This window comes from Montipora foliosa, chromosome 10, assembly GCF_036669935.1.
Source record: "Montipora foliosa isolate CH-2021 chromosome 10, ASM3666993v2, whole genome shotgun sequence".
NCBI classification, from domain to species: domain Eukaryota; kingdom Metazoa; phylum Cnidaria; class Anthozoa; order Scleractinia; family Acroporidae; genus Montipora; species Montipora foliosa.
Window position 1 is genome coordinate 3,102,823 of NC_090878.1, and position 17,381 is coordinate 3,120,203.

Genomic DNA, 17,381 nt, shown 5'->3' on the forward strand with positions numbered 1-17,381 from the left:
AAATACGAATTTTCATTTTTTATTTACTCCATTGCTGTTTCCATAGCAACTTCTGCATTGCACTTTATAACCCAATTGTGCATTTGTCATTGACCGATCAGAAACATGTATTATTATGTTGAGTATACAATAAGAATATTTGTGATAAAACGTGGAAAATTAAACAGGTGAACTTTCCCTTATTAAACTGCTGATACTTTCAATTGTCCAAGTTTTGAAAAACAAAAAAACAGCCCTGATTTCACTGAGATCTTCAGACAAAATAGGGTGCTGGTTTTTCGTCAGAAGGACTTAAAACGTCTCTAAAAGGATTTTCTTGTCCCAACATCTCTTTTCTGTATGTCCCACTTGCTCCAAAATCGACAGAGGATGAACTTTGTCCAATACCACTGCCTTTCGTTATTGGTAGACTTGTGTTACCATTGATATCTTCTTCGTCACTATCGAGTAAATCAGTCTCCCTTGGTATACCATTTTCTACCATTGTCCTCTCGTCTGGTACCGAGCTATATTCAGAATCATCAAGAATACTCAAGCAAGTTAAGATACTCTCAAAGGCATCGCGATGTTTCAAGATCTCGTCCAGCACTCTTGAACGATTTTTTGCGTGCAGGAAAATTGACTCTCTTTCCCTAGCCTCTCGGACAAGCTTCTCGACTGTAGCTTCAGAGTGTTTAAGTTTTTGTTTCAGTTCTGCTATTTCTTCATCCTTTTGTCTCATTGTCTGATTCATTCGAAGAGGAAGGATCTTTAAATTTTCTGCATGCGCTTCGTTCTGCTTTTTTAGCTCAGCGGAGAGCTCTTTCACTTGTTCTTCTAGTTCATGAACTCGTCCCATCAACCCTTGAATGTGATGATTTGCTTCTTTAATGGCGGCTGGTGAATAATCCATGTTAATGAAAGAGTAAAGTAAGGCTAAAACAAGAAAAACAAATGAAAACAGGATATATTACGGGACGTCACGGGAGGGCTTGTCATGACAGCAGCGACATATTGGTCAATGAAAAATTTATTGGGAAGGGAGGGTAATAAATTAGATATTGTTTTACAACATAGCACCAAAAACTCGAGAAAAAAATTAAAGTGCAGATTGGAATGTGAAAAATAATGGGGAAAACCGTTTTCAAAAGCCTTGAACTGAATTGTAACAAATAAATTGTTAATTCTCTTACTCACCCTCCCCTCCCTCACCTTGGCACACGGACGTCATCTCAAGAGGTACTATATCATCATTTGTCATACATGACGTACCTACAAATCTTAACAGCTGTGCATCATGGCGGCTGTAGGTGCATCAGTGAATGCGGGCGATTTTGACTCTGTTTTGGACCTTGTACATCAGCAAGCTAATAAATTCTTCACAGGCATGTAAGTATTCTGCAATCGCTCCTCCATTTCTTGCAAAGACAACATAAGTCAACTCAGCAGGTAAAAGAAAGAAAGTGGCTGCGAAAGGGAGCAATTGTATAATCTACGAATACCTCTTCACTGGATCACTGCCAAATTGCAGTACTTTATCTATCTTGAACTGCAAATACTTGTTCACTACTAGAGGATGTAAGGCTAGTGTGCTGTGTAATATTATGTATGTTTTTGCCTTTCGTTTTTTCGTATTCTCTAAAAGAGCAAGTTGATAACATTCCTTTCTGGTAGTTTCAATTTTAGGGAAGACCACTCATGACATGCGCAAAAACGAGCAGTAATGAAACAAAGAAGGAAACACTCTGTTTTTTTGCAGGCAGATGGGTTCAAGCATGCCCTACTCCCTAGAGGATGCGAAAAGTAAGTTACCCCTTGTTTTATTAGACTTGAATCATTTTCACATACCAGTATATCACTTTTTATTAAGAACTAAACTACTCAAGCTACCAGTTCATATACCTGCTGTACCTAATAATTATGCTCACTTCACACCACCCTCTCATAGTTAATTATTCTACTTGGGCTTGCTGGATATAATATGATTATAACCAACTTGGTGCTACGCTCATTGGTTATTTATCACTTCATATTCAGCGCGCCCTCGTAGAATAATTGTTAAATATCATTTCACTGAGTGACCTGGCTTGTGGTCATTGAACGTTATTTGCACAATGTTTGTTCTTGGTAACCATCCCGGTAGTACCATGTAGCTCTTTACATCCTCTAATGTCAGTGGACTGGTGTAGGATGCAGCTCTATCATGTTTAGGATTAGGCTCCTTTGTTCCCTTGTATTTCCTTTTAGTGCGTATTATTTTCTTGAACCAACAACTTTATTCATTCACTTCAATGAAGAGGTTATCCCTATTGAGGGTAACCTCCCGCATCCGGATGTAATTGACTGAGAGTCGATTTTGATGAGGGAGGAAAACCAGAGTACCTGGAGAAAAACCCTCAGAGTCAGATTGAGATTGACTGAAACTCAGCCCACATACAACCTCATGGCCAAGGTCAGGGTTGACCCCCGGTTGCAGAGGTGGGAGACGTGTTTGATAATCGCTAAGCTGCAATAAGCTCCAAGTCAATATTATTCATACCATGAAGTTCAGTTTTTGTGGTCTGGGGACTTCCACTTTAAATCACCATAAAGCAATAAATTGCATGGGAGTTGGTGACAAATCCAATTTGTAGGGAGATAAATCAAACTCTGAAATGACGGTGAAATTGCAGATAATGGCATTTTGTGTCTTCATTAACTAGCTGACCTTGATGGCTTGTCAAAGCTGACTGACACCCTTCACGAGAAGCTTCTGTCGTCAGGAGTGAATGCGATTCCCTTAGATTCTGAAATGCTTCAACTGGATTATCAAGCCACCGTAAGAAAAGGACACGAAGAAGCTGAAAACAGTAGAATGACAATGCAGAGGGTTCAAACAAACTGTGCCACACTCAATAAAGCCATGAATATGCCAAGGAAATAATTATTGTTTACTGTGGATTATCGCTCTCAAGCTGTTTGTTGGTGGAGTGCAGCACGTACATGTACACCAAGATGCCATGGAGTTGATGATCTGTCTGCAAACCTGAAACCCAGGTTCTTCCTTCCCCGTTGTTGTTGAGAGGAACATCCTGCGTGCAGCTGGTATTTTGACCCACACTGGGAGGGTGGTTAGGATTTCCTGGGTATACCTCCACTTTCTCTCAAGGGTTTTATAAACAACCTAAAATTTGGGTATTCAGGTCACCAGCTGACATTTCAGGGTTTCTTTTGCTCTTAACAAGGTTGGAGGAAAAATGGGTGCACTCATTGTGAGCTTGAAGAAGACAGTGTGGATTTAGAAAAGTAACTACTCTCAGTGCATTTGAATTATGAAAGCTCAACTTGTCTTGCTCCCTAATAAATGCTGGCAAATGCTTACAAGGAATGATGAGAAGTTATGGGACTCACTGGCTCTCTCTGTCAAGACAAAATGAGAGAAAACAGAGGGCAGTGTCAGGAGATTGAATTTGGGTTGATAAAGGGATGCTAGGATTTGATTGGAGTTAAAGAATCTTCTGGCATTTAGTTTAAGAGCAGAGATTGCTGATCACCCTGAACAGAAGGCATTACACATAAATGATAATGACAAATCCTTGCCATCAGATTGAAGATACACTACACACATTACTGAAAAAGAATGTGATTCAGGCCTATGTGGCATAGCATGTTACTCACCATGTTAATCGAGTGTTGATGATAGAATAGAAGGCATAATGGTTTTTAAGAAGATTGCAACACATAACAGCATATATGGGATTGTGAAAATCTGTAGTGGTTAGCATGTAGTTCCGGTGCTGTAGGGCATGTAGTTCCCGGTGTTGTGGTCTGTCTTCTGTGATGTATCATGGTTCGGAGGGTAAATGCTCAGAGAAATTAGCTACACCAAGCTACTCTAAAAATCCGAGGGTATATAAGATATATGATATGACAGCTCGTTGGACCTCTAGTTGCCTGGGAATTGGGTGAGGAATGAGTAAAAGATAAACATAGTGAGAAAATAAGGAATAGCTTGCATGGAGTTCTTGTGTTCTTTGTGGCATAAGGAGATGAAACAGGGTGCTGTGGCTCTTCAGTTATTCAGGCTGAATCTCTGGACATTTCCACTTTGTAAAATTTTGGGTATCACTTACAGGGAGAGGTGATGTCAGAGAGCATCTTGTCAAATGAAGACTGTATCTAGAGAATTAAAAAACACTTGACCATCAGATCTTTTAGTAACTTTATTTTTTTAATGATTCAATTTACTTGTTCTGACAACAACATTGACACAAAGTAGTATTTCCTGGCAATTAAAAATAATAACATGCGATTAAGTACAATATGCCACTCACTTTTGACTTTATGACAATGGAAACCATTCTTCAATAATTGTTTTTTTTTTACAATTTTTCTTTCATTTAGTTCATTTCTCTAAAAATAATAAACTGTAGAAATGGCAAGCAGCCAATTTAAAAAATATATATTTCTTAATTACACATTCTTTTGATCCTAAAATATGACTATTATCATTGGTCACAAAAAAATATTAAAAAAGATTAAAAAACCAAACCATTCCTATTAGAAGACTGCCAAGCTCGCTGTAAAAAACATGAGTTTACCAAATGCATGAGATCAACTTCGAAAGCATGTAGTCAACAGCCCAGCAACTTTTCCCATGCAAACCTCTTAATTAACTTGCATGGCAAAGAATTCTCAAACTTCTTCAATAAAAGTAATCACCAAAACAGATTCTCATTCTTGTTCCAATTCTGTTAATTATTATTCAGCTATATTTAGAGCTATAAAAATGATTATCTCCAAATTGGATCCAGTGACGCAAACATTTGAATTTATAGAAAGTGAAAGGGGGCAGTAGCCCTGTCACTATGGAAATGTGGACGATTCTGATAATTCCCTCATTGGCATGTTATCCTGGTCTCCAACTGGTTCGTATCCACGCAAAAGGCTGGGAATGTGGTTTCCATTTCCAAAAGACCACCAGACACCAATGACCAATCCCAGCATGCAAAGCAGCAACACAACTAAGATTATCACCAGCCCAGTGGGGCTAAAACTCTTCTTTCCTTCCTTTTCATTATCTTTATCTTCATCTCGTAGCGCACCAACATCAACATCAACATCATTTTGTACCTGTGAAGGGAAACAATTCAAGAATGTCGCGCAATAAATAGGTTTAACGTTAAAAACAGTTTTTTTGGCTTATGATCAGGAAATCATTCATTGGAAAGATTGTGATGCATGTTCTATTGACCTCTTTGCAGATACAGAGGCCATTTTGATTTCTATTGTTTCGAAAGACATTATGGGATGCTCAGGGAGCAAATTAATATGTATTTGCCCCGTGGGCATCCCATAATAGCTATTTGAAACAATAGAAATCAAAATGGCCGCCGTATCTGCAAAAAGGTCTATGCTCAGGGTCTGGAACTGAGGATATACAATTTTTATAGTTCAGCTGCATGTAACATGTCCGAAAAGAAACCAGCCTTTCCTATATAGTTTGTCTCCGGAAAAATGAGACAGTCAGTACCGGTATGTTGGATCATTTGGTAAACCATCAGATGACTGAACACAAGATCTCGCATCAAATGGGACTTAAATTAAGTAAGAGCAAAGTGTTCCCTATATGACGACATCATCAAATAACTACACCTTTCGACTTCTCAGACAAGACAAAACCGGTGACACACGCACGATTGATCAATAAATGTTGCAGCTGTTGTTCCACAAAATTATGTTGAACAGTGTGTCATGCCATGTTGAATGTCGAAATATGCCATTTAACGTGTCGAACATTGCTGAACGAAAATGGCTACTTTAGTCAGAGAAGTCTGCTGCCTTTTTCCCTAAAAGACAGATTCTTTCAAGACTAAGATTAACATTCATTTTGACAATGACAACAGTTGGTTTCTCTACGCAAACCAGCTGCCATCTTCTTCAAATTTGATTGGAACCTATGCACACTGTTTGCAAAGAGTTGTAGAAACCATTCCCAAGATTGTAGTTAGGGCTATTGCACTGTTGTCAAGTGCATTAACATCCACTCGTACGTCCCCATTAAATTTAACCTACTGACTCCTAGGAGTAGGATTTAATAGATTTTACTCTGCTAAGTGCCAGACGATTTTACTCTTCAGTGGCGGCGGTCCAGGGCAGTTCAGGTGTTGATGGGTTAACATGGAAAAGACACTAGATAATAGAGAGATTAAGCATGACGTTTACGCCAAACGGCAAACGCCAGAGTGAAATTAGGGTTTTGCCAAAGATGGAAGAACCCTGCTTGATATTAGCTCATTTCTGTCCTGTTAGCTCCATATATCAAGCAACTTCTCAAAGGAACGAGACAAGTTAAAATGAGATAATTTTCACGCTTTTATGACAAGCAGGAGCCTGCCATTTGCCGTTGGCTGTAAACGTCATGCTTAATCTCTCCAATGTCACAATACATTAGTGGATTACTGTACAGTGGTGGATCAACCTCTATAGTGTATTCCCACCCTAGTCAGCGTTTTTCTCTGTCCTTGTGTGGGCCCAATTCCATTAGTAGGGCTAACGCTCACATGGTTTACATGGGTAGAAAACTAGCACTTCACATTGCCCTCCAATACTTAATAGTGTAGATGTCAAGATGGGTGAGGCCAAAGCCCCAGTAATAATGAACAAAGGGCCTTGGTAAAAAAACTAATTGAAGCAAGGAACCTCTCCCTGGGGTAGGCCACTGATGTTGGGAGTTGTCATTACATGTAATAAACATTAATTTTACCATATCCTGGTGTGGAGCCATCCCTCTTATTAGAATTCCTCCTGGGGGTTCAGTTGGTTCTGTAGGCTCAGGTGGTTCTGTAGGCTCGGGAGGTTCTGTAGGCTCGGGAGGTTCAGTCGGTCCTGCAGTTGTTGCTACTTGAGTTGTGGTTGCAATAGTTGTTGTTGAGATCACCCTTCTGGTTTTGGTTTTTAGTGCAGTGGTTGGTGGTACAGCTGTAGTTGTTGTCAGTGGAGCAGAAGAAACTGTAGTCTCTTTAGTTGTAGCAGCTTTGGTGGTTGTCGTCACTCTTTCACTTGTAGTCTTGCCAGTAGTACTTGGAGACATGGTGGTTGTAACAGTTGTCTCTGGCACATTTGATGTCATTTGTTTTGTAGTTGATGAAGAAGTAGTAGAACGTGCTGGGGTCTTTCGTGTTGAAGGCCAACCAGAGGTCACTGCTGTCGGCTGGGCTGTGGATGGTTGTGCTGTAGAAGACCACCTCCCTGTGGTCACTTTCTCTGTAGTTGGATTCCATGTTGTTGACACCCTGGTGGATGGCTGACCAGTGGTGGGTTTTGAAGTAAGTGGTTGGCTTGTGGACGTTTGCTCACTTGTGGGGATCCCAGTGGATGATACTCCTGTGGGTTGGTTTGAGGTCATTGGTTGCTCTGTGGTTAAATGTCTCGTGGTTGGCTGTACTGTAGAGGGATTACCTGTGGTTGGAATCCCTGTGCTGGGTGCTTGTGTCGAGGGAACTGCTGTTGGTGCAGATGTCACACACAAGTAGTTTCGGAATACGTGAGTGTAGTGGCAGGCTTTGACACAGCTGTCAGCCTGCAAAAGATGGAAAACCTGTGCTTAGTTTCCACTCGCTAAATGCAAGTGGTTTTACTGTTCTTCTCCATAACTACTACTGGGCATTCTTGGCACACCTTCCCGGAATACACGAGTGTAGTGGCAGGCTTTGACACAGCTGTCAAATAGTTTCGGAATACACGAGTGTAGTGGCAGGCTTTGACACAGCTGTCAAACCTGTGCTTAATTTCCACTCGCTAAATGCAAGTGGTTTTACTGTTCTTCTCCATAACTACTACTGGGCATTCTTGGCACACCTTCCTGTGCTCATGTCAGTTACCTTTTGGGTCCCTCCCAGTCCTTGGTTCCTCTCAAAAGGACCTGTCACAGGATCCCTGGTGCTAATGCTGTTTCAAATCTCATCAACAATAAAACAATACTCACTATGATTCTGTTGTTGTAAGTTCCTCCATCAACGTAGCAAGAATTAGGTCCTGTCCAGCCCCACCAGCACAGGCAACGTCCATTGGACAGACATGTTCCACGACCATAGTAACTCCCTGTCACAACAGAAATTCCAATCTTAGGCTTAACCAACAATGTAAATTAAATTCCTTGCTCAGAAGGATACCCTGTGCAAAATAGCAGGTACATTGGACTGTCATGCCAGTGGTACATGACTTCCTGGATAACTTCTCTTCCTCTAATACAGGAGTGATATAGAATCTGAAAGGTGTAAGGTTGTTCATACACAGTGTTCTGAACAATTTCCTTTTTGATTAAATTTCAAATAAAGTCACATTCATTCACCAGTAGAAAAAAATGATGCAACATGAAAGAAAGAAGGAATGGATTGCCCAATGGCCTGCTGCCAACTTAAAAAAAACAAACTTTTTTGAGTAGCTAACTCCACATATTTAGAATAATACACAAAGTTACCTGTGCCACAGTTTGGATCACAGGGGATGGCTGGACTTGTTTTATTGACAGGCACACTGCACACCTGAGGGGTAGGGATACTTGCACAGCTAGGGTTTTGGTAGTCATGTGTGTAGTGACATGCAGTTTTACAGTAGTCGGCCTGTAAAGATAGATGGTATCATGAAACTGTAACATTTACAAGGAACCAGATTTATTTTTGAAAAGGTCAATGTCCAAAGGAGGCAGGGAGGGAAAGAATAATTTAAAACTTTTAAGAGGCTCATCCTGTCACAGTACTATAATGGAGTGAAGGGAATGGAGCCTGCTGTCTGATACCCGACTTTTAGTAATTACAAAGGTCATTATGATTTGCTGACAGTGTTCCTGCGGTGTTTTCATCATTCCTCAATAATACACCTTGAGAGTTTGTTTGACACTGCGCACCGGTGGCTCAGTTGGTGAAGCATCAGGTTGTCATGCAGGAGGTCCCAGGTTCGAACCCTGGCCAGATCAAAACTCAGGATCTTAAATAACTGAGGAGAAAGTGTTCCCTTTGTAATGATATCTGCAAATGGTTAGGTTTTCAAGTCTTTTCAGATAAGGACTATAAACTGTAGGCCCTGTTACACAAATATCTTCTATGTTCATAATTTCCCTGTGGGACGTTAAAGAACCCACACACAATTCGAAAAGAGTCTACAGGGTATGGAGTCCCCAGTGTTATGACTATCCTGTTCTCTCCAGCAGAAGTGGCCAGCTTGGAAGGGATGTCTCTGAAAAGGCTTAGAATTTTCGAGGCCACCTAAGCAGAATCAGCCATAAGTCAAAAAGGGATTTTGCCGAATGCTGGAACATGTAGATGTTCTCATCATGTTTTCACCATTCCTCAATAATACACCTTGAGAGTTTAAAGAACCCAAACACAATTCGAAAAGAGTAGGGGATGGAGTCCCCAGTGTTATGACTATCCTGTTCTCTCCAGCAGAAGTGGCCAGCTTGGCAGTGATGTCTCTGAAAAGGCTTATGGTGTTCGAGGCCACCTAAGCAGAAACAGCCTTAAGTCAAAAAGGGACTTTGCCGAATGCTGGAGATGTAGATGTATACTTTGTTCAAAAAGTCATAGTTCTCCTGGAGTTTTCTCTCACCAGTATTCTATTCTTGTTAGGACCTGACACGATGTATGTTGCATTGGGCCCAGTCCATCCCCACCAACACAAGCAACGTCCATCTGCTTGACATATCCCCTGGCCTCCACCACATTTTGAATCACACTTAGGAGAGGCTTCTCAAAATAAAAACAAAAGAGGTAACATTTAAATAGCATGAGCACAAACTTGACAGCACATAGTAGATAGTTTTTTAATTTTTGTGAATCTACCAGTAGGTAAATGATGATTGGTTTTTTGTACTTGACACTGCTGGTGAGTTTGGTTTCTTGTGGTTGGCACTGCTAATTGGGTTGGTTTCCCTATGATCACTGTTTACCTGTGCTTAGCATTATGGTGGTTGGACTTCCTGTGCTGGGTGCTTGTGTCGAGGGAACTGCTGTTGGTGCAGATGTCACGCACAAGTAGTTTCGGAATACACGAGTGTAGTGGCAGGCTTTGACACAGCTGTCAGCCTGCAAAAGATGGAAAACCTGTGCTTAGTTTCCACTCGCTAAATGCAAGTGGTTTTACTGTTCTTCTCCATAACTACTACTGGGCATTCTTGGCACACCTTCCTGTGCTGATGTCAGTACCTTTTGGGTCCCTCCCAGTCCTTGGTTCCTCTCGAAAGGACCTGTCACAGGACCCCTGGTGCTAATGCTGTTTCAAATCTCATCAACAATAAAACAATACTCACTATGATTCTGTTGTTGTAAGCTCCTCCATCAACGTAGCAAGAATTAGGTCCTGTCCAGCCCCACCAGCACAGGCAACGCCCATTGGACATACATGTTCCACGACCATAGTAACTCCCTGTCACAAAAGAAATTCCAATCTTAGGCTTAACCAACAATGTAAATTAAATTTCTTGCTCAGAAGGATACCATGTGCAAAATGGCAGGTACATTGGACTGTCATGCCAGTGGTATGTGAGTTCCTGGATAACTTCTCTTCCTCTAACACAGGAGTGATATAGAATCTGAAAGGTGTAAGGTTGTTCATACACAGTGTTCTGAACAATTTCCTTTTTGATTAAATTTCAAATAAAGTCACATTCATTCATCAGTAGGAAAAAATATGCAACATGAAAGAAAGAAGGAATGAATTGCCTAATGGCCTGCTGCTAACTTCATAAAAGACAAACTTCTTTGAGTAGCTAACTCCACATATTTAGAATAATACACAAAGTTACCTGTGCCACAGTTTGGATCACAGGGGATGGCTGGACTTGTTTTATTGATAGGCACACTGCACACATGAGGGGTAGGGATACTTGCACATCTTGGGTTTGGGTAGTCACGTGTGTAGTGACATGCAGTTTTACAGTAGTCGGCCTGTAAAGACAGATGGTATCATGAAACTGTACCATATACAAGGAACCAGATTTATTTTTGAAAAGGTCCATGTCCAAAGGAGGTAGGGAGGGAAAGAATAATTTAAAACTTTTAAGAGGCTCATCCTGTCACAGTACTATAATGGAGTGAAGGGAATGGAGCCTGCTGTCTGATACCCGACTTTTAGTAATTACAAAGGTCATTATGATTTGCTGACAGTGTTCCTGTGGTGTTTTTATCATTCCTCAATAATACACCTTGAGAGTTTGTTTGACACTGCGCACCGGTGGCTCAGTTGGTTGAGCATCAGGCTGTCATGCAGGAGGTCGCAGGTTCAAACCCTGGCCAGATCAAAACTCAGGATCTTAAAATAACTGAGGAGAAAGTCCTGCCTTTGTAATGACTTCTGCAAATGGTTAGACTTTCAAGTCTTCTCAGATAAGGACTATAAACTGTAGGCCCTGTTACACAAATATCTTCTATGTTCATAAGTTCCCTGTGGGACGTTAAAGAACCCACACACAATTTGAAAAGAGTAGGGGATGGAGTCCCTAGTGTTATGACTATCCTGTTCTCTCCAGCAGAAGTAGCCAGCTTGGCAGTGATGTCTCTGAAAAGGCTTATTGTGTACGAGGCCACCTAAGCAGAAACAGCCATAAGTCAAAAAGGGACTTTGGCGAATGCTGTTCAAAAAGTTATAGTTCTCCCAGAGTTTTCTCTCACCAGTATTCTATTCTTGTTAGGACCCAATATGATGTATTGTGCATGTGGCCCAGTCCAGCCCCACCAACACAAGCAACATCCATCTGCTTGACATATCCCCTGGCCTCCACCACATTTTGAATCACACTTAGGAGAAGCTTGTCAAAATAAAAACAAGAGGTAACATTTAAATATTTTGACAGCACATAGTAGATAGTTTTTTAATTTTTGAAAATCTAGGTAAATGATGAGTGGTTTTTTGTACTTGACACTGCTGGTGAGTTTGGTTTCTAGTGGTTGGCACTGCTAATTGGGTTGGTTTCCCTGTGATCATTGTTTACCTGTGCTTAGCATCATGGTGGTTCGGCTTCCTGTGCTCTGACGTGTTGTGGGCATTGAGGTTGTTGAAGCTGTTATGCAGCTGTTATTTCGGTACACATGTGTATAGTGGCAAGCTTTGACACAGCTGTCTGCCTGTGACGAGGGAAAAGTGAAATCTTAAAAGAGATAAGTATTTGCATATGAAGTCATATAAATTGGTGTTTGAAACACCAAACAACAAACAGGGGACCACATTGGTGTCCTTACCCTTCAAGGTCTGGACATTTATTTTATGCCATCAGTTTCTTTTGTTTTAGTTACAAAAACATGGCCATTGTCACAATTGAAAACAATCTATATTTCACTCATTCAATGCAAGGGGTCATATTATAAAATTCTGCAACAAATAACTCAGAATGCTAGTCCATCAACATCCTGTTAAATACTGTTTTATTTCAAGAGTGCCTTGCATCCATGTTTCAGGGTTATCTCATTGTTCTTATACTGTCTAGACCCCTTCTAGCCACTAAGATGATAAATAAACTCACTACAATTCTGTTATTGTAAGTTCCTCCATCAACATAGCAAGAATTAGGACCTGTCCAGCCCCACCAACACAAGCAACGCCCATTGGACAGGCATGTTCCACGTCCATAATAACTTCCTATAATCAAGACAGAAATCACTTTCACTTCAAAGTGGTGACTAAATCAATGTCACGTAAACAGGCCCAGGGTAGCTATAACATGGACTAATTCTGGGAAAGGAAAGGAAAGGAAAGGAAAGGAACTTTATTTAAGTGTCTAGTCGTTCTAGCGCTGGAGCACTAACTGGGAACACTGTAAACTGAAATTAATAATTAACACAAATCAAGTCAAAATCAGCAACACATATCAATGGTCATCTGCATTCAAAACAGAGAAGTAAGAAAAGCTCTGTTTTCAAAACAAGGATGTCATCAATCTCAAACCTTATACATTTTATTTACTACACAGGCCAACTAGTATAAATTATTATGATGAAGAAAACTACATTCTAAGCCTTGTAGGCTCGATTACCAGCTGCTGTTTCAGGAAATGAGCCAGGGCTCACTCCCGAAATCATTACTGGACAGTTGAGGTGAGCCATTGTTAATATCTGCCAATCAGAAGCTTGCACCACAAATCGAGCAACATAAATAAGTAGCTAACTTCTCACATTATGCATCATACACAAAGTTACCTGTGCCACAGTTTGGATCGCAGGGGATGGCTGGACTTGTTTTATTGACAGGCACACTGCACACCGCGGGGGTGGGGATACTTGCACATCTTGGGTTTCGGTAGTCGTGTGTGTAGTGACATGCAATTGTGCAGTAGTCAGCCTGTGAAGATAGACAGTACCAGTACAAGAAGCTGGATTATGTTTGAAGAACTGACTACTAAAGGGAGGTGGGGAGGGAGAGAAAACACCAAGAGCTTCATTTTGTCACAGTACTAAAAATGGAATGAAAGAAATGTAGCCTGCCTGCTTGTACCCAACTTTAACGTTTACAAATTGCTGTGTTTTCACTCCATGAAATTCTGTTAAACCTTGTTTGAAAAAAATGATTTTTTCTTTGAGTTTGCTCTCACCAGTATCCTATTCTTGTTAGCACCAGATGTGATGTATTTTGCATTAGGCCCAGTCCATCCCCACCAACACAAACAACGTCCATCAGTTTGACAACTTCCCTGATCTCCACTGCATCTTGAATCACAGGTAGGAGAAGCTGATGATATAAAACAAAACAGATGATCTCTAAATACACATGGGGGGCCAACTAGCAAACCGAATGGTTTATTTGGCTGCCATGCTCAAGTACTTTTACTTAATACAATAGAAACATTATTGGCAACTATAAAACATTTGTAACTAAATCAAGTAACCACATCAAGGGGAAATAAAATTGTATTGTATTGTATCGTGTAACGGCCCCTTGTGTGCTGGGAAACAAGCCTCTGAATATTCAATTTGTTAAGTACCATATTTGGAACAACAAAAACAAGAGGTTTCCAAAGATGGTACTTAGCACTGAAGTATTCAACCCATCAGTTCGCACTGAATATTCGGAAGCTGTGAACGCGCGTTACACGTTTCAACCCTTATGGGTTTCTGATTGTATTGTACACTTAAGTACCAGACATATTCTGTTCTTAAGGATGTTCGCGCTAATTGTTTGTGCGCAACATTACTGCGCAGGTAACGCGACTGTAATATGTCACGCATTACTTCGAGCATTAGTGAAGTTGAGGTTTTAAAACCTTTGCAAAAACCGTGGACGATAAGTCTTGCACAGCGTTGGATCAGAGAAGATCGTGATCAGTCAAAATTGATTTAAAATATTTATGAAAGTCAAGTAGACTACTGCACGACTGATATTCGCGAGGTTTTATCAGACGTGCACTAGTCTACTTGACTTTCATACAAATTTTTCAAGCATCAGTTAAAATAACACGGCGACAAAAACGCCGAGGAAAAAATTCCAGGCCGGCAAAAGAATGGCACATTTATTTCCGAATCATCATGAAACTTCAAAGAGAAGTGAGCGGGAGGATGGAAAAGCTCTGGAAAAGGTAGCTGATCGAGTAGACTAGTGGCTGAAAGTTTGGAAAACTCGAGGACGAAACGTTGCGTAAATTTAATGGGGCTGTTTCTTTTTAATGTTTTTATTACCCTACGAACTTAAGTTCAAAGTGAATGCAAAGTTCTTTTCCTTTACTTTCGTGAAATTTGAGCAGTACTTTCGTCCTCGTCCGCTTGAATAGTGCGGACCTGCGTGGAAACAATCAGTGATTGAATTTCACAAAAAAACACACTCCAGAGGATGAGCATGACGGCAATGGAGAGATATTATACAAAACACCAACCAAATGAAGATGACCCCTGCTTAAAACTTCGTTGCTATGCTCGAGAAAGGTTTTTTTTCCGGTAAAAACCTTTCATCTCTTCAACGATCGATCCTCTCTTGGGTTCCAGTCCTTGCCCGACAGGTCACGCAAAAGCGTGAAAAACGAACTTTTCTAAGAGCTTTGCAAAATCACATCAATTTTACTCGTTCAGATCATCGGTGACCCCTATTTTTTTAATCATGAATCACTTACTTTACTTACTATCTACAAAATATGATGAAATGAAAAAATTCTCACCGTAAGAAGTTATCTTTTTTTAACATTTTCTTTCCTCGTGCCATCGAATTCCGGTAGTGGTTGCAACGGATAGAGCTTACGAAAACGCTCGTCGAGGATGAACTCTATTGTTTACCACAGCCCTAGCGGCATACAATTATCTAAAAATCTCACTCCTAAAAACCTATGCACGGAAACTTTCACTCCAACAGTTTATTTTTATGATTTTCGATGGATGAGCAGATGAGCCTACATCTCGCTATTATGACCGATTTGTCGAAATTAAGGCATTTTTCCACTGCCATTTTCTCCGAAACAAAGTCAGTGACCCCCATTTTTTTTTTCATTTTTGGAGTATGTACTTTATGACCAAACTCTAGGCCAGAAATGAAGAAAATCTCACCGTAGGAAGATTTTGGCGCAAACGTCCTTAAGTTGTGGACATCATAATGAAAGTTTCAGGCCTTGGGAGTACAAATACTTGTAGAGCACAAGTTGAAATGATGCCCCACAAAGCTACAAGGGTCTACCTAGGTAAATTAGAAAGTACCAGTAGCCTGTTCCATACTCTCAGATGGTGGGGAGGAACAAAAAATGGTCCGGATCAAGGAAAAAACAAGTGCCAGAAAATAAAAACAATAGAATTCTCGTTCTTGCACTTGCTTTTCCTCAATCCAGACAATTTTTTTGCTCCTCTCCATCAACTGAGATCCTTGAACAGGCTAATGAGAAAGGTAGTGCTGAGAAAAACTGTGGGAAAGCATTGGTTAAGTATTCTATTGGTCAAAAACTAGCATTAAGGATTTCACTACATCGCTGGATAGAATGGAACGAGACAGCCAACATGCTTGTCAATTTAAGGAACTTTTTCCAGGTCTCATGTTAGCTAAAAACACCATTTTTCACCTTAAATTTCTGTTCAAACAGTTTTTGGGGAGCATGCTCCCAGATCCCACTGAAGCTTCCCACTTATGTGTCATGAACAAAGCCAGTACTTTAACTAAGGCTAAATCATGACTGAAAACTGACAATTAGTTCTAATGTACAATAAATCCTTTAAAACTAGAAATATTGGAATAACTATCACTGCACTCTCACCTGTGCACTTTGATGCAAAATGCATCACCAACAGAGCTGTTGCGATGATTATTCTCTTCATTGTACATTGACACACCTGTTGGACCCCACAATAGCTTGAACAAAAGTTGTTTGCATGAATTACAAAGACTCCACTGTGCACATTATAAACTTACAACATGCCAGTTAAAAAGATTCGATCTTTTCTTCCACAGATTTTAGATGAGCCAAAATATCTTAATATTGATAACTAGTATTCAGTTAAATGTAGGTCAATAACTCACTGAAACAGTTGTCTAAAACAAAGCAAGTTGGTTTTTCCTTTAGCCTGCTCAGAATCAAATAGTTTTTATAGTTATTTCCTTCAAATCAACTTTGAAAACACAATTATGAGAGGAACTCAATTGTACTACAAACAAATATCAGTGTTTTGCGGTACAACATATTACACACATTTAAATAAAGTTACGATATCAAAGTTATTTTAGTACTGAAAAATAAACTGTTTTTGAGCAAAGCTTAAACATAGAGATAATATTTAAAATAGAAGTTCCTATCGAATTGAGAAAACATTCCTGCTTCAGTGCTTGCTCCATTATTAAGTACCCTCAACTTATAGCTTACTTCTAATATAAAGCGTGCGCACGCTTTCGGTGCACGAGTTAGGCGCACTCTGACCTAACCTCTGGAAATTTTCAGCACTTTCTCACCTTGAAAACCACTTTCTTCGTTCAAGACCTTCAAGGGTTTTTTGTCTTGTATTTAGCGCTCTATAAATAAAGGCTAAGAAATTAATACCAGTCGCAAAAAACGTTTTAAAATCAACGTGCTGAATGATTCTTCATTTCCGGGATAGTGGTTCAGTTAGATCATATGAGAAGTTTGAATATATATAATGCAGAACTTGAGATATTTGAGGTATTCATATCATTGTCCGACTTGGCAGATCCAATACCCAGCGAGAAACCTCAGCATAGCTTAGCGACATTGCAGTCAATGTGAACTGTGTTTTTGCTTTGGGTGAAACGTGATTTCAAAAGTGGTGTACGGTGAAAGGGAACGTTTAAGCGCTTAAAATACCCCAAGAATTTTCACCTTTGCATAAAAAAGCAAAAAACAAAGCATCGTTAACCCTAATTTTCTTACCTAATTAAGTTGACAGAGAAATCGTCGACAAACACTCTGCAGAAACAATCGCTCACGGAGCGTATCACAAGACAAATAAATCCTC

General features: G+C 40.1%; 3 protein-coding genes across 5 annotated transcripts in view; 1 reads left to right on the forward strand and 2 right to left on the reverse strand.

The window, feature by feature from the left end:
* Positions 1–982, reverse strand: LOC137973311 (vimentin-type intermediate filament-associated coiled-coil protein-like). Its single transcript, XM_068820099.1, has one exon. It carries the CDS (start codon positions 890–892, stop codon positions 254–256), a length of 639 nt encoding a protein of 212 aa, XP_068676200.1. The 5' UTR covers positions 893–982; the 3' UTR covers positions 1–253.
* A 274-nt stretch (positions 983–1,256) lies between these two features.
* Positions 1,257–4,166, forward strand: LOC137973312 (uncharacterized). Its single transcript, XM_068820100.1, has 3 exons — positions 1,257–1,368; positions 1,739–1,782; positions 2,682–4,166. Exons 1-3 carry the CDS (start codon positions 1,277–1,279, stop codon positions 2,900–2,902), a joined length of 357 nt encoding a protein of 118 aa, XP_068676201.1. The 5' UTR covers positions 1,257–1,276; the 3' UTR covers positions 2,903–4,166.
* Positions 4,164–17,381, reverse strand: part of LOC137973304 (mucin-2-like) — a 13,288-nt gene continuing 70 nt past the window's right edge. Inside the window, exons 1-16 of one of the 3 annotated variants that reach the window (XM_068820087.1) lie at positions 17,297–17,381; positions 16,861–16,920; positions 16,172–16,266; positions 13,541–13,677; positions 13,149–13,290; positions 12,476–12,591; positions 11,948–12,080; positions 11,628–11,764; positions 10,763–10,904; positions 10,268–10,383; positions 9,908–10,043; positions 9,568–9,704; positions 8,441–8,582; positions 7,946–8,061; positions 6,725–7,540; positions 4,164–5,091 (exon numbers count right to left, since the gene is read on the reverse strand). The exon at positions 17,297–17,381 is cut by the window's right edge and continues 70 nt beyond it. In XM_068820087.1, the coding sequence (XP_068676188.1) occupies positions 4,825–5,091; positions 6,725–7,540; positions 7,946–8,061; positions 8,441–8,582; positions 9,568–9,704; positions 9,908–10,043; positions 10,268–10,383; positions 10,763–10,904; positions 11,628–11,764; positions 11,948–12,080; positions 12,476–12,591; positions 13,149–13,290; positions 13,541–13,677; positions 16,172–16,266; positions 16,861–16,920; positions 17,297–17,381 (2,777 nt within the window). In that variant the 3' untranslated portion in view covers positions 4,164–4,824. The remainder of the gene's footprint in view (positions 5,092–6,724; positions 7,541–7,945; positions 8,062–8,440; positions 8,583–9,567; positions 9,705–9,907; positions 10,044–10,267; positions 10,384–10,762; positions 10,905–11,627; positions 11,765–11,947; positions 12,081–12,475; positions 12,592–13,148; positions 13,291–13,540; positions 13,678–16,171; positions 16,267–16,860; positions 16,921–17,296) is intronic. The other 2 variants (XM_068820088.1, XM_068820089.1) reach the window with 2 other exon arrangements.

Excerpts from the sequence above, each read along its gene's own strand:
- LOC137973311 (XM_068820099.1), bottom strand. The coding sequence starts at position 892 with ATGGATTATTCACCAGCCGCCATTAAAGAAGCAAATCATCACATTCAA.
- LOC137973312 (XM_068820100.1), top strand. The coding sequence starts at position 1,277 with ATGGCGGCTGTAGGTGCATCAGTGAATGCGGGCGATTTTGACTCTGTT. Across the intron at positions 1,369-1,738 it reads AATAAATTCTTCACAGGCAT|GCAGATGGGTTCAAGCATGC; the intron begins GTAAGTATTCTG and ends GTTTTTTTGCAG. Across the intron at positions 1,783-2,681 it reads CTCCCTAGAGGATGCGAAAA|CTGACCTTGATGGCTTGTCA; the intron begins GTAAGTTACCCC and ends TTCATTAACTAG.